Source organism: Rhodamnia argentea, chromosome 2 (genome assembly GCF_020921035.1).
Source record: "Rhodamnia argentea isolate NSW1041297 chromosome 2, ASM2092103v1, whole genome shotgun sequence".
Taxonomy (NCBI): Eukaryota; Viridiplantae; Streptophyta; class Magnoliopsida; order Myrtales; family Myrtaceae; genus Rhodamnia; species Rhodamnia argentea.
In genome coordinates, this window is record NC_063151.1 from 22898166 (window position 1) to 22914728 (window position 16563).

The window sequence follows — 16563 nt, forward strand, 5'->3', positions numbered from 1 at the left end:
TTATGCTATGGCCGCTGTTGATCGCGCATGCTTTGAGCTCGACTTGGTTGTATTGTTAATCAGCCGACTAGATTGGAGTAATGCATGTTTTGCTAGCATTTGTTAGCCAATTAGTTAGGCTAGGCTCTCGACTCGGTTCTTATAAAGTAATACTGTCGGTTATGTGATCGACTATCGACTTCATTAAAGATCACACTCACAAAAAATATGGGAGAATTGAAATCTTAGATCAAAACACTCACTACGGACAATAAAAGATCAAGCGACAAAAAAATTAAAGATACAAATCACAAAAAAAACCAAATGCATACCTTATCTCCATATCCTCAGCCTTCTCATTATAAGGATTTTTCATTGAGATGACAAAAAAAGGACATTTATTTTGATCGACAACCATGTTAAAAAAAAAAATTTCTTATGTTAGGCACTCAAAAGGCGTTTCTTTACTAAGCTCTTGCTTCATTGATATGACTTCTCCGGGCTACCACATTATCATTCCGATGCGAATATCAATAGATAGCATGTCGGCCTATCGTAAGACGATAGGCAAAATATTAATCGCTCATTTTGGGAACTCAACGGAAATTCGAAACAACACGATAATTATTCATCTCTTTGTATTAATACTTCCTCGATATATTGGATATTTATAAAATATCGGACGACGTGGAATATGCGGAGGAAAATATAAATCCGTGAAAGGGAAAACGAAAATTGAAACGGTTGTTGCGACCAAAAACCTCCAATAACACTGGAGGCTTATTAAGGCAAACAATTTAGTTGGCATCGTCCAGTCTCCGCGATGTGGTCCCCACTTCCGACCCCGACTTCGCCACCAAAAAATCAGGCCCGTTGGATGGCGGGATTACAGATCGCGACCCATCTCTGACCGTCCGATGTATAATCAGACGGACGAGATCCCCGGCGGACATTGTTCACTCGTCACAAGATTCACACCATAAAATTCCCCTCCGCTCACGTATAAAAGGGGCCAGCGAAGATTCTGAAGCTCGCTACCTCCGCGAATCCACGCGCAGGACGACGCAGCCGTGGGAGATAATACTCGTCGCTCGCTCCTCTTCGATTTATCCTGAAAGGCAAAAGAGAGCTGGTGGTGGTCGTTCTTCCAATCCCTTCGCGGATTCGACCTCGTCTCCATGGCGATTTCGCTCTCCCCCTCCTCGATTCCTTGTTTGAGGAGCGAGAATCCAGTCGGTTCGGTCGGCGCTTCTTCCTCCCTGTCGCCGCTCGGGCTCCGGTTTCCGGCGAGTTCTCGTGGGTTTGGCGGCGGTGGAAGCCAGAGAATCTCGGTGAATTCGAAGCCTCGGAGCTTCTCTCTGGTGGTAATACCTCTCTCCGATTCGTTGTTCTGCAGTGTTGCTCTGTTGTGGCTGAAGGCGTGCTGGCTGGAGCGTGAGCTCCTTCTTGTCTGATGCTTACTTGGTGTTGAAATGTTTGACTGGAATTGGACGTGTCTTTCTCTAATTTAGCTTGGCCGGGGCTTGTTTTTTTTTTTGGTTAAAAGCATTCATTTCTTGTGGATTTATTATGCTCTGGTGTGTATGTTCCACCAGCATCGACATCTAGGGTCAATAGAAGTGTTGGTGTTGTGGGTAAATCGTATGAGCGGTCATTCAGCGTTGGGCAAATTTTTGAATTGACTACTTAACTTCAATTTTATCAGGGTGATATGCAATGAATGTGCTTTAGGAGCTAACCACGGACACTGTCATGTCATGCTTTCTTGATCTTCATCTATAAAAAAATTCACATGATGCTGGGTCATCAGTCTCGTGTCTTTTCTTTGACTAGATGGATTCTGTCATTGTACGGAGAAGATTTTAGGATTGACCTTTGTCATAAAAATGATCTGTCTAGAAGAAAATAAACTGGTGAAATCTATCTTATGCTGTATTACAGGAGTTCACTCATTTAACGGGAGAGGAACTTTAACATTCTCATGTTAGCATCTCGTCTGATATAAGCATCTGTCATTTATGTGACCATCCTGCTTAATGTTATCAAAAGGATCTATTAGTAAAGGCAAATGTTCAATGCTTTAGTTGGACAATACTGCTGCAAAACTCTGCTGATGTTAGAGGAGTTGGTTCTTCCAATAGATGAGGAATTGTACATTTTAATGATAGCACCTGATGTGAGTTGATTGTCATACAAATACGCAAGCAAAGACATCCGACTTTCTGTTGTCAAAGAGATAGTTGCAAAGAAAGACCAAGCTTTGCTATTTTAAACTCTTTTGTTCAAGGGTATTACTGCTAGGCTGTGCTGACTTTGCTCTTTCATGTATTACAATTTCCGAATGTATTTCCATCCATTTTTTCAGGACCACTAGAAAGAGCCACACATGTACAGGATTTTTTTATTTTCAATTATTAAAAAATTGACATGCTTTCATAATTCCTTCACAGTTTAAGGAATTGTAATTAGATGTTGTATTTGCAAGTCCAGGGTTGCACACTAATAGTCATTACCTCTATCATTATGTAGGCATGAACTTTGTAGCATCGCTATATTTGCTGCTCTTGAGCCAATTTTTTGGGTAATTGCTGTGCATTATCTTTTAAAAATAATTTGAGGACATTTTCAAGATGTTTACCTCTTTCTTTTCCCTCTAAAAGATATGGTCTACTCACTTGCTTGCCTTGTTCCTTCTGTTTTGACGTTATCATCCAAGCTAAGAGCTCAAAAAATAGTGCTAATTGAGCATTGAAAGATTTGTTTGTACCAAATAATCGTAAATTTTAGCTTTGAGCCCTTCTGCTGATAGTTAGGATCTACGAGCAAAGCATAGAATTTTATTGAACTTTAGAATTCTGTTGAGAGTATGAGAAAGGCAATTAGCATGTACAAGACATCATCATTAAGTGTAACTATGTGCTTTGGTACCTGAGAAAAGACAATATGAGAATTTAAACTATTTGGTAGGAATTGTGTGGCCCAGTACGTGATGTTGCAGAAGCTCATTCGAGATGGTTTGGGTACGTCAAATGAAAAACTTTGAAGATACAAGGATATTGAAGAAAGTGGCATAGAGCTATTATGAATTACAGTGCTAGAAACTTAGGAGTAGGGCCTACAATGGCATAAGGATAACTAGAAGACCTCACTAGAGGCTTGTAAAACTTCTTTGGGGAAGCCTGGGGGTTAACGTATACCAACAAACTCTTAGCAGGAGTTGATTTTGTACATGTCAAACAACGACAGACAACAATCGACTCTATCTACCTATCCATCCATCCATCCATCCTTGACGATTCTTCTTGTTATTTGTTGTGTATTTTTCCCCTTGTGACTTGTCTGCATCCTGTTTAACTTTTGTTAAAGTTAAAACATATTTGGCATTCCTTGTACTCGTTTTCGCTGTCACTGGTAACAGCACTTGGTCTTTTATAGTTGGCTCCTTCCTCTGATATGATGGAGTAAAATTGATGATCCTCTTCCTCTTCTGGACTAGAAAAATATGGTCAAAGAAAGTATACGTGCTTCCTCTTGTGTCTGTTGGACCTTTTGGTGATATTGATTTTGATCTTTACTTTGTATGTTAGTTACATCCACTTACCAGTATCCCTTGTTTTTACAGGTTGAAGCTAAGAAGCAGACATATAACTCTTTTGATGATTTGCTGGCCAAATCTGAGAAACCTGTGTTAGTTGATTTTTACGCTACTTGGTAATTTTCATCCTCCAAAGATCTGAAGCGATGATACCTGTTTTAATAAATCTTTGAGCAACTTGATTGGGCATAATACTTAAAAGTGGAGCTGCTCTGCCAGGTGTGGTCCTTGTCAATTTATGGTTCCCATCCTGAATGAGGTCAGCATCAGACTTAAAGATACAATTCAAGTTGTGAAGATTGATACTGAGAAGTACCCCAGCATTGCTGATAAATACAGGATAGAAGCATTACCTACCTTCATCATATTTAAAGACGGGGAGCCCTTTGAGCGTTTTGTAAGTTTTATTGTTTTCACCTCTGCTGTCATGTGGAAATCCAATCTACAAGGTTCTCATAATTACTGGATAGTAGTTTATGTTAGTAAAGGCTCATAAAGTTTTTGATACCGTGATCAGATGCCTTAGATATCCTAATATGAACGAAAACCTGCAGTCACAAGCTTCTTGGCGCATTTGCATTTTCTATAATGTGAATGATACAGGGTGAACTCTGAATAGAGCACTTGCATTTTGCCAAAAAGCACATACATCTCTTGTAATGTATATAGGCACTTGGGCCCATCTTGTGGCATGAAGAATCAATAATGACCTTTAATCAGTGGACACCATTCTCCTAAACTTTTTTATGAATTGGGTATTCCATCCGACATCATCATTGTTCTTTTGCAAAACATGGAACCAGCACCAAGGCCCTGATGAAGCATCAACATGTTTCTACGTAACAACAGATGATAAATACACACAAACTGCATAAGTCTTTAACAGCAATCAACGGAAGACCTTCCGTTTGTAGAGCTTGACCATCCAGGAGAACACAGTTTATCTTGTTGCTAGGTTGCTGCAATCCGTGCATAGTTAAAAGACAAAGGGATGGTATTTTAAGCTAAAGGCAGAGGGTATCCCCATAATGTTTCTGTGAAAGACATCGTTGCCAGCTCACAATCTTGTACTTCCGGGAAGAAATGGTAATGACTTTACGCATTGCCTCAGATTCATGCATTATTCTTGTGGTCTATGAATGGTAGTTAATTGGAATTTAGTTGATTCTCATTCACAATCCAATCGCCAGATTGGGTTGTGAAATTCTTGTGATGTTCGATTGCTTCCAACTGATTATTTTTTAAGATGTTTTTTTAATTAGCTACCCTCATAATTACCTATTTTCATTATCAGGAGGGTGCTCTGACAGCTGATCAACTGATCCAGCAGATTGAGGATTCGCTGAAAGTTAAGCAATAGCTTTGGTGAGCCCCAGTTATTCTCTCGGTGTTGCTTCCATTGTAGGCATATCTGTTGAACACTGTCCATTCACAAATCCTCCATAATGCTGCAATTCTCATTTGAGAATGATAACTGGTGGCCTCAGCCTTGTTATATGTAACTTTCAAGCGTGCCTAGGAAGTTCTATTCTCCTGTTTCCACTTTTTCCCCTTTCCGTGAACAGCCAGACTCTGCCAAGAGGTCTGGTTCACGATCACATTGTTCATCTATGTAGATTGTGCTAATTGGACCTGAATTTTAAGGGAATTCGCTCGAGTAAATCACATCATAACAATTCTTCTCAAAAGTCTTTTTGTTCTGGTGGAGGGAAAGCTAGTGTATTTGCCAATTTGAAGAAATCTTTGATATTTGGTTCAAGAAATCTTTAATCGTGTCATTCTTAGGTGCCTTTCCCTTTTCCTGGAGAAGGGGATATATTGATTGGGAAGATTGTGATAACATTACTTCAAATATGTGCAATGATTTGGCTTCTTTACATTATATTACTTAAGAGCCTGCTAATAACCGAAGTATCTTGATAGGGTTGAGATGATTCTGGAGCAAGTTTTCCTTTTTCTCTTATAGAATATGTTCACTGGAAGTCTTAAAACTTGTCACGAAAGTACAATTGGACCTCAAAATTTGCAAAAAGTGCAATTAAGTCCAAAACTTGTTTGTGCAATCAAGTTATTTTGTTAATGTCGTCCAATTTGACTAAAAGAAAATACTGATATGCTTTTTTTTTAATATTTTCTTTCTTATGTGGCGACGATGTGGAGTTGTTTTGGTTCAAATCTGATTTCTATCTAAATCATATTTAAAAAAGGTAAAATTGAAAAAAAAAAAGTTAGAACGTCCTTGCCCACAGCTCCACCATTGTTGGGAAGGGATGGCGATGGTATGGAACGGTCGGTGGGCCTCAATCAAGGGCCAGCGGCTCTCGCTAACCACAGGCGAGGGTTGCGGCCCTCAACCAGTTTAGGTGAGGGTCGTTGACTCTCCCCCCGTTATGGTTGATGGTTGTCACTAGCGGGGGTTTGCCGCTCAAAAGGAGCCGCTCGTAAATTTTTCCCATAAGTTGAGAGATCCTAATCTTTACACTGAAATACGGACATTGAAAATATGAACACAGTTTCATCGCGTAAACTAATTCGCATGAATTTTCTGAAAATCTCTCTTTTGAATAGCAATATGTGATTGACCAAAAAAAAAAAAAAATTGGCAATATGCATTAACAAAAGAAACAGTACTACGGACAAGCTTGACGTCGTCCCAACTTCCCACGATCCAGTGCGTGGCCATCTAAGTAACATCGACATACAACACGGGGCAAGACATGTTGACATCTCATTTTTTTAAAAATAAAACATTTCGATATGTTGGGACATTTATATACATGATATATTATCATATATTATCACACTTAGATTTTTATTTTTATCACATATATATTTGATAAATTTACATTTCAATCTTTAATTTATTGAAAATATTTAAAATTGATCCTGTGCATATCGAAATGTTGTGTCGGAATGTTGGATTCGCCTATCACTTGTGTGTGCCGACCATGAAACAGAAAATGCTTGCACGCCATTAAAGCTCCAAACAAAGACGTACACAACATGATGACCGAATTTGCAGAACAAATCCAAGAGCAAAACCCGTCGAGCTTTATTGAATGAAACAAATGGAGAAATCAAAACCTGCTTCAAATTGCAGAATCCTTCATAAACTCATGCCCAAACTCGAAAAACACAGACACCTCCACCTCACAGAAACCAAAGCCCGAACCTTCCTTTCATTCCCGAGAGCAAGAAGCGCGACGAGACCATCGCCAGGCTCGGCGACCGTCACCAAAGCACACGTCAACAGCTCCCCGCTCTGTGAGCTTGATGCCGACCACTGTCCGGTCGCTTGGAACTTCAGTGGCGTCGCTAGCTCTACGACGGCGACTCTGCCCGGAAGCATTTTCATCTTGTGGACGCGAGCTTCAAAATCCGAAGAGCTCGTTGAGGCTGAAGAAGACGTGAGGCTTTTTTCTTTTTTCTCCCTTGGTCGGAAAAATGTGCCCTCCCCAAACATTAATTACGATCGAGCTTAAATAAATATGAATTGTGAGTGATGTCTGTTAAATTAATGTCTCGAGTTTGAATTGTTTACGGAACCCAATCTGAATTGGAGCATATAGATAAGGCGTTCAAGGAAAGTCCTAATGGATATACACAAGGGATCTTATATGTATATTGCGGTGAGATGATAATAGCTTGCTTTATTTAATTTTCTTGATAAAAATCGCAAGATTGGATTTGGCGATATCATGCAGTTTGACCGGTTGACCAAGTGATGGACTTCTCTTTGAAGACGTCTTCTGTCTTGATATTAAAAGCCATAACAGAGAGGGTTAACAAAAGAACAACATATTGCTATAGAACGTACGTCGTTTTGTGACACTATAACAGACGCTCACAAACTCTCTAAAAAAAAAATAAACGTTCTCTTGTTCAAGATTCTCTATGGGTATCGATAACGAACTATCGGCGGATCCGGATTCCTTCTCATTTGCGATTGGGGTTTCTAATATGTGGCTATCGAGGTATATTCGTTTTACGTGATTTACCTCACCGATCAGTGATTCAAGTCGATCTAGGATTTGTATTTTGATGTAATCCGCTGTGTATTTATACTTATTTTATCGGGATCCGTTCCCATCACAACATCTCGCCGACTTGTCCATCATGGGGTTCAAATCTTCCTCTACCTGAAAAAAATCCAATCCTCGAATTTACGCAAATGCATATGGAGAGCGTGGATCAACGACTTGACCAGCATCTTAATAAGTTACTCACCGGCGGGCGGCGGCGGCTTCTCGCATTTAGAGGTGCTTTATTTAACGAGATGTGATGTGCTGAGGGAGATGGAGATTAGTCCAATCTTGTTGAAGTTTGGGTTACCAGATGCGGGCTTCCGAACTTGTCATGGCCCGTGCACAGTCCGGATCTCCAGAATTTGATGGTCGGAGGGTGCTATTCGATGGAGAAAATCATTGTGGATAGATTTGCACCAAAGGAATTAGGTGCTTCGGGACTATTGACACGTCTCGAACGTCTAGCTCTCTAGGAGCTTCCAAAACTAACGAGCATCTGCCGCCACGCTCTGTCGTTCCCTCATATGGGGCAAGCTTCCAAATAGGTTGGTGCCCCGGTCTCAGAAAGTTGCCGTTGCACTCGAACGACGCGAGGGGAAGCTTCAAGTTCACTCTCCTCTTGGATCAAGTCGTCACAAATGGTTTACGAGGAGAACCTCCTCTTGGATGCTAACTACACTGCAAAAGCCTCCGACTTCGATCACAAGTCAAGAGTGCTAGTCTGGTTTTTTTTTTTTTTTTCCAATCTATCTTATCATTGATGCACAAAAACATGATGAGATTCTCCACGGTAAGGGATATTTTTATCTCACCTTATCCTATTCTATTTCTAAAATCATAACCGGACAATCAAATGCAATCCCAAATATGTAAAAGATGGATATTGTCTTTTTTCCACTGTTTAAATATTTTTTTTAGTAATGAATTACGAACTCGAATTAGCACAGATATAAAAATTAACAAGTTCAGTATGTGATCTCTGAAGTAACTTTTCTTTTTTTAATTTTTTTCAATTAGCTGATTGTCAATGAGAGTTCATACATTTAAAGTAATTATTGTTAATGGGGTTGGGGATAGCTGGGTAGATAATACCTTCCCCGGCTGGTCCACCATGTATGAACAAACTCTATATCTTGACTTGTGACCGTGTTCATTGTTAATGCGCCTGAAAAAGTCTATTGATCTTTCTTTTTTATTTCTTTACGTTTATCTTCGTGGACGCTAGCAATATCAGAATATTTCGTTGATTTGGTATATTTTTTAGGTTTATGCATAGACCTAATTTGATAGTGCATATCTTTGATTGATTAGATTCGATATTATCTTAATCTTATTAGTTAATCTTCTAATAAAGCTTATAAAAAAGCCTATAAAAAGGCTTTGTGTACTCTTTTCTATATCATTGAGATATACTTCTATCAATGTGACTTCACTCATAGCTGTGCACTAATTTGCTCTCTCTTGAGTTGGCTTAGCTCGTTATATGGCTCACTCGGTGCTTGTTCACTCCATTCGTCCTTATGCTTCACTTTGTGACTAATGCACTTTTCTTTCTCTCATGCATGTCTTTGTTCATGGTTCGATATTCTGGTGTCCTAGGCATAGAGAAACCACACCAATCCATCTCGAACTTGATGGTGAAATTCTACTGCGCTGATGATGCTATAGGGGAGGTCCTGCGGAAAAATAGCTCGACGTTAGGATGATAAAAACTTATTTTCCGTGTTATTCTCAACTTGATAACTATTTTTTCAAGCCAGCTGTATAGGTCTCTTGATGCTAGGATGCCATCCGTATAGGCCACATTTATTGTTTCCTCTTTGATTCTCAACCTATTGCGAATCGTTTCAAAAAGCCAACACCACCACCGGACTTGCCGCCCTTAGACTAGCTAGATATGGAAGTTTCGCCACAAACAATCATCGGACGTCGCGTAATCCGCCACATCTTTCCCGCCCTCGGATTAGCTAGATCTGGAAGTTGTGCCACGATCAGATGTCGCAGCTGTTGGATGTTGTTTAAACTTGTATTCATACTCAAGTTAGCAATTCTACACACCTTGCGTTTGAGGGGCATGTTAACAATATTATAATATTTCGTTGATTTGATATATCTTTTAGGTTTATATATACACTTAATTTGATAGTGCATATCCTTGATTGATTAGATTTGATATTATTTTTATTTCATTACCTTAGTTGGTCTTCTAATAAGTCTATAAAAAGACTTCGTGTACTTTTCTCTATACCATCGAAATATACATAAGTTCTCCGGTTCATATCTTCTGTATTATTCTCAACTTAACTATTTTTTCAAACTAGCCGTATAGACCGCTTGATGCTACAATTCCAGCCGTATAGGCCACATCGTTCAGTTACTACTTTGCAAGCCAGCCGCATTAGTCGCTTATTATTTTTCCACATTTCGCATGTTGTTTCAAGAAGCCCACACCACCACTAGACTCGCTGCCTCGGACTAGCTAGATCTAGAAGTTTCGCCATGAGCAATCATTGGATGCCACCTAATCTGCCACATTTCAGCTGCTGGATGTTGTTTAGCTTGTATTCAAACTCAAGTTAACATCTTCTATGCACCTTGAGTTTGAGGGGGATGTTAGCAATATTAGAATATTTTGTTGATTTGGTATATCTTTCAGGTTTATGCATACACCTTATTTGATATTGCATATCCTTGATTAATTAGATTTGATATTGTCTTTATCTTATTACCTTATTTAATCTTCTCATAAAGCTTATAAATAGGCTATGTGTACTCTTTTCTATAAATACCCCAATTCTTATCTTCCGCGTTACGCGTTATACTCAACTGTGGATATGATTAATTCTCTACTAGCAATGCGAAAGAACATGATCTTTATCTCCCCAATAAGTCCCACATTGCGAGAGAGGAGCTTCATTGAGCGAATCGACTCGCTCTTAGATAATTCATAATTATAACTTCGTCCAGTTACTCAAAAAATCTTTTTTTAAAGACGTGATCCACGTGAACTAGGCCAGGAAGAATTTATAACTTTTTTTACAGCGGGGCAAACTTAATAAGCAATCTTAAGTTCATGAATTCTATTGATTCAAACCATTATTATAGAGCTAGTGAGGTTGATGAGGTAGTCGTGATTAAAAATTTTGTATGTCTAGAAGTATCATTTACATAAGGGCCACCAAAAACTCTAAATTATGCCTACTGTGACACGTTTACCCTAAATTTATTTTTGTGGTACCAAAAATCGCAAACTTTTATCGATGTGACATATTTACCCAAAACTTATACTAGTATGACATATTTACCCCAAACTTTTTTTGTGATACTAAAAACCCTAAATTTGTATCTGTGTAACACATTTACCTCAATATTTAGGGTAAATGTGTCACATACTTATAAGTTTGGGACTTTTTGTGTCACAAAAAGATATTTTGGATTAAATGTGTCACATTGATATAAGTTTGGGATTTTTTATGTCATAAAAAAATGTTTAGGGTAAATGTGTGTCGCACGTATATAAGTTTGAAAGTTTTGATGTCACAATAAAAAGTTTAGGGCAAATGTGTCACGGTGGGCATAATTTAGGATTTTTTGTGGTGTTTTCCCTTTACATAATAATGCATCGTCCATTGCGATTCCTAAATGAAGAAAAAATGGAGAGCAAAGCTTCTTTAGGTACTTCTCTAAAAAAAAATTTGAGGGCATAATAAAAAAAATTGAGAACATGAGTGTATAATTAGAGAAAAACTCAATGGAGACAAGTGGCGTACACATTACATAAGGTGGATTGTTCTTTAGGACTCTGGTCGTCACCCACGGTGTCGTAGGAAAATTCCTGTCAGTAGATATTTGATTTGTGAACCAGCTAGGCTCATATCATTGATGAGGAAAATATCTAACATTTTGTGCGAACAGTGGAGATCAAAAGGGAGATGTCTCCTCGTAATAATAGCCTATCTTGATAAGAGATAGCTAGTCACTATGACGCAAATGATAACCATTCTATTTCTAAAATCAATTTCTAGTTAGAAATGGATTTTTATATCTTTAATTTTTAGACGAGTTTCTGAGCAAATAAGTGCATTTGATAAGAACACAAAGTTTCTATTCCCGCTATAGAAATCGTTTAATAACAATTGAATATTTATAGGGTTCTTGGTGAACGGCGAGACGGCGGTCAACCGACAATAGGGATGCAAGAGAGAAGGAGTGAGCGATAATAAGAATTCTTATTTCTTATTTCAATTTGAGAAATAGACAAGCTTTCATTTTTGTTCCAGATATAACAAAATAAAATTGTGTTACTCAGACAATTTCTGTTCCAAATCTATTTTGAAACACAACAGAATAGTTATCATTCACGCCCTAACTTACTTTCTAGATAAAGATAAAAATAATAGCATGGAAATCGTTGACTTGGTTTTTGTTTTTTCCCAAAGCTAATCATTTCAGTTCATTAAGGACGCGCCTGGTGATAAAAGACAATAAACCAAGTACATCAGCAAGTAGCTGACTTTTGTCTCTTTTCCCTTGGTGCACGAAGAGCCTTCGGAGTTTCAAGGCAAGCAAGAGTTTCAACGTTCATAGCCGAACTTCCCTTGTGTGTAGGATCGGTCGATGTTCCACTTTAGCGTCCCCTTCTCCGGAGGTGGCAGGCAATCGGGTGAGCACCTCTGAACTTGAGCGAGATCCGGGTTCTTTGAATCCATTCCCTTCTGAGGTGAGCGGTTGTCCTTTGAGCTAAATATTCTGGTACATGGCCATAGCAGAGCTCACGAGTTGCTGCGGACTTGGGGATTGACTTCGAGAAACGAAGTCGTTACTCCAATTCCATATGTACCAGATAACCACCGCGAGTAGATCACCTTAATTAGATATCTGAATATGATTTTTGGAATAGGTTTTGCTTGTCTGATACGAGGTAGAAGCTGAAGTTTCAATCCGTTTCTCGGTTTCCTCCCCGAATCTGTTGTACCCACTCTTTGACTGTATAGGACCTTGATCTAGTATTGTTCCATGCCAACTTATCCTCCGTTAATGCAGACCTCAGTGAAATTGAGATAATTTCATTGGAGGTTTGTTCATCAAACAGAGCATGTTGGGTCTGCGCATCCCATGTTTAATCTTCCTTCTGTATCAAATCGGCTACCTTCTCTGGTTCCCCTCTGTTTGATGGAACCATATCACTCCTTGGGCTTATAGAACATTGGTATTTTTAGCTAAAGTTTGTGGTTTTTTCTTCTTTTCTTCTTATTTTCGGTGCTAAACTTTCATGAACATTGGTTGGCTTCTATGAACATTAGAATAGCTTTTTAGCTCAAGTGTTATTATGGTCATATGTCCAATGACAATTCAATCGAATAATTCTGCTTCAATTTTGATTTAGGAAGTAGTCTCGCTAGATTGTTGATTTTGTTGTTGTCAGGATGCGAGGTAATTCAGCCCGCTAAGTTATGTTTTGTGCTATTTGCTTTAGGCTTGATGATTGTACTCTCGTCGACCATTACTCTTGGCCTCTACTGTTGAGTCTGCAAATCATCTTACAAGGTCAAGAACTACTTTCGAACTCCTGCCAGTCGCCTGCCCGCTCTCCATCCATCTGAATACTCCCATCTTTCCATCTCTTATCTCCGAGAGAAACCATGGAGTTCGCGAGTCCTCTTTCACTACTTGTCAAATGTTTATGGGGTTTGGCCAGGAAACCGTTGGGCTCCATTTATAGTCGGAAAGATAATGTCGACCTGTTGCGAAAAGAAACTGAAGACCTGAAGGCCAAGAGCGAAGATGTGAAAGCAAGGGTGGAACGTGAAGAACGAGGAGGAGGTGTGCAGCGCACGAAACAAGTAGAGAAATGGTTAGACGAGGTGCAAGAATTTGTAGGCGGAGTAGATCAACTTCTTGGGGAAGTCAGGGAACGTGACCAAATCAAATGTCTCGGTCGTTGTCTTTCACGGAACTGCAGATCGAGTTATCGATTGGGGAAAAGAGTCGAACAAATGCTCAATGAAGCGAGGGAGCTCCAAACAAAGGAAGGGAAATTCGGCATTCTGACGTCGCCGTTGCCTCCTCCTCCAGTACTCGAGATGCCTATGGATGAGACTGTGGGGCTCGACATTTTCCTTAATAAAGTGTGGAAATGGCTCCTGGACGAAAAACAAGTACGAGTGATTGGCTTATACGGAACAGGCGGTGTGGGAAAGACCACCCTTATGAAAAGGATCAACGAGAAGCTTGCTCGTGCAAATCATGGATTCGAGATTGTTATTTGGGTGGTGGTGTCCAGGCAAGTGAACGAAGATAGCATTCGAGATGCCCTAAGGAAAAGGCTGCACTTTCAAGATGAGAGCTGGAACCGATGGTCCCCGGATGAGAGAGTCCATCATCTGTGCCATGTTTTGACCCAAAAGAAGTTTGTGCTGTTCGTTGATGATGTATGGCAGAGGCTGGACCTTTCGAATATCGGAGTTCCTCTTCCTAGTGTCAAGAACGGATCCAAAGTAGTGTTCACAACTCGGTTGAAGCATGTATGCGACCAAATGGGAGCCAACAAAACCTTGGAAGTTGAGTGCTTGATGCCCGAAGAAGCTCTAAAATTATTTGAAAAGAACGTCGGCAAATCGCTTGTAGATTGTCATCAAGAAATTCGAGACCTTGCAAATGACATTGCCGAAGAGTGCAAAGGGTTGCCACTAGCGCTTATTACTGTCGGGCAAGCCATGGCCAGAAAAGAAAATTCCCGTGAGTGGAGGCACGCGCTAACAACGCTGAGGAACAATCCGCACAAGCTGTCAGGTATGGTGGAGGAAGTGTACCATATACTAGAGTTCAGTTATAATAGCTTAAATGATACCACCCTTCAGCTTTGCTTCCTTTACTGTTGTCTCTTCCCTGAGCATTACCCCATAAGACCAGACGAGCTTATTGAACTCTGGATCGGAGAGGGCTTGCTAGGAGACACCGATGATGTATACAGCTTGCGAGATAAGGGAGAGTATGTCTTGGGGAGTTTAAACACGGCTTGTCTATTGGAAAATGGGCATGGTTTTAGTGAGGGACAATATGTGAAGATGCATGATGTCATCCGCGACATGGCGACCTGGATCGCTCGTGACCGCGGGCAAAAAGAGAACAAGTTGCTAGTGATAGAGAATGAAGAGGACATGTCCGTGGAGATGATCTCCAAACGGGGGGAAGCGGAGAAAGTATCTCTATGGGGAAAACGGATTCGGAATATTGACCGAACACTACCCAGATGTTCCCAGCTGGAAACTTTGTTTGTGAGGGAGACTAATGTGTGGCTCGTGCCAAGAGGATTTTTCAACTCGATGATGGCTTGTTTGACATTCCTTAACCTGTCCGGGAATAGAAATATGCAGTCATTCCCCGAAGGGATTTGCAATCTGATTAATCTACGGTACTTGAATATGTCAGCCACCGGTATCAGTAAGTTGCCCAGGGAAATCAAGAACTTGACACATTTACGGTGGTTGCTACTGGACGAAATATTCAAGGACAACCTAGTTCCGACCGGGGCAATCACAAGCTTACCATTGAATGTGTTCAGCAAGTGGACTGGGACGGGATCGGGCCAAGTGAAGGAAGATGAGATGGTAGAGGAACTAGGGCATATGCATCATCTCGCCGACCTATCTTTGGCTGTGTGCAAGTCTTCCTCTGCCTTGAACATATTCCAATCCCACAATATACAGAGATGCATAAGGAGAGCGCGGATCATTGATAGCAAGGACTTGACCCGCATCCAAATAAGTCACTCACCAACAGGCAGCGGCACTTTCTCGCATTTAGAGGAGCTTTATCTACAGAGATGCTACGGGCTGAGGGAGATGGAGATTACACAAGGACCAGGACGAGCGCCCAACCGCTCTTGCTTCCCCAGCCTCTTTGAAGTTGAAATCTCCAGATGCGGGCTTTCGAACTTGTCCTGGCTCGTGCACGCTCCGAAACTAAGGAAATTGACTGTCCAGGGGTGCAGTTCCATGGAGAATATCATCGGGCATGGATTTGCATCAGAGGAATTAGCGGCTTCAGGACTATTCTCCCGTCTCGAACTTCTATCCCTCTCGGATCTTCCAAATCTGACGAGCATTTGCGACCAGGCTCTATCTTTCCCTAAGGGGGTAAGCTTCCGCATAGCCAAGTGCCATGGCCTCAGAAAGTTGCCGCTCGACTCGAACAGCGCGAGGGAGACGAGCTTCTCGGTCTCTGGGGAAGCACACTGGTGGGCAAAGTTTGAGTGGGACGACCCCTGCACCAAGGTCACTTTGCTGGAGAAGGAAAAGGCGTTTGGAGACGCGATCCGTGAAATGAAAGAGAAGGCCATGTGGGTGGCCACGATGCAATTCCGACCTTAGTGGGCCGAATGAGTGAGAGGATGATCAGTGGAATTATGATGTTTAAAAAATGCAGAGTAATTTATCTATGTTTTCATAGTTGATGTTATTTTCTGCTGTTACTCCTAAATGTCTGCAAATAGCTTCTATTCTATTTGTACTTCTCTGAAAATATTTGTGGGAGCGAAATTGGAAAGGTTCGAACTTGAGAAAAACTTAGTGCCAGCAATTGCGCACGTAAAGTGGATCATTCTTTCGGACTGGATCAAGTCGTCACAAATGATTTATGAGGACATACCCCTTGTAGTGGATATTTTGGTCATGTGTGCCCACTGAGCCTGTCCATACAAAACTGTTCTGTCAGTTTTCAGTTTTATTTCAAAATAATGTTTGTGTAAACGAGAGGTTTAAAATAGCACCTCACCTGACGGCGGCGTGAGCAGCCCTCACCTGAGGCCAGCAATGGCTGGGAGGAGGGGAAAGAAAAATAAAAAAGAAAGGAAAGGAAAGGAAAGGAAAAAGGAAAAAAGAAAGGAAAGGAAAAAAAAAAAGCAAAACATTTATAAAAAGTAAAAGATCAAAATGCCCTTGGGTCAGCCCTTTTTTGAAACAA

The 16563-nt window shown here is 40.5% G+C and overlaps 2 protein-coding genes across 3 annotated transcripts; both read left to right on the forward strand.

The window, feature by feature from the left end:
• The first annotated feature begins 995 nt into the window (after positions 1-995).
• On the forward strand, positions 996-5116 carry LOC115750693 (thioredoxin Y1, chloroplastic-like). 2 transcript variants are annotated; one of them, XM_030688209.2, is made up of 5 exons: positions 996-1072; positions 1107-1343; positions 3602-3690; positions 3794-3971; positions 4869-5116. In XM_030688209.2, exons 2-5 carry the CDS (start codon positions 1158-1160, stop codon positions 4932-4934), a joined length of 519 nt encoding a protein of 172 aa, XP_030544069.1. In that variant the 5' UTR covers positions 996-1072; positions 1107-1157; the 3' UTR covers positions 4935-5116. The 2 variants fall into 2 exon arrangements, with proteins under 2 accessions (XP_030544069.1, XP_030544068.1); XM_030688208.2 differs by having other exon boundaries at positions 1025-1343.
• Positions 5117-13079: 7963 nt separating this feature from the next.
• On the forward strand, positions 13080-16117 carry LOC115750695 (disease resistance protein RPS5-like). The gene has a single exon (XM_030688210.2). The coding sequence runs from the start codon at positions 13242-13244 to the stop codon at positions 15969-15971; it is 2730 nt and encodes a 909-aa protein (XP_030544070.1). The 5' UTR covers positions 13080-13241; the 3' UTR covers positions 15972-16117.
• The last annotated feature ends 446 nt before the right edge of the window (positions 16118-16563 follow it).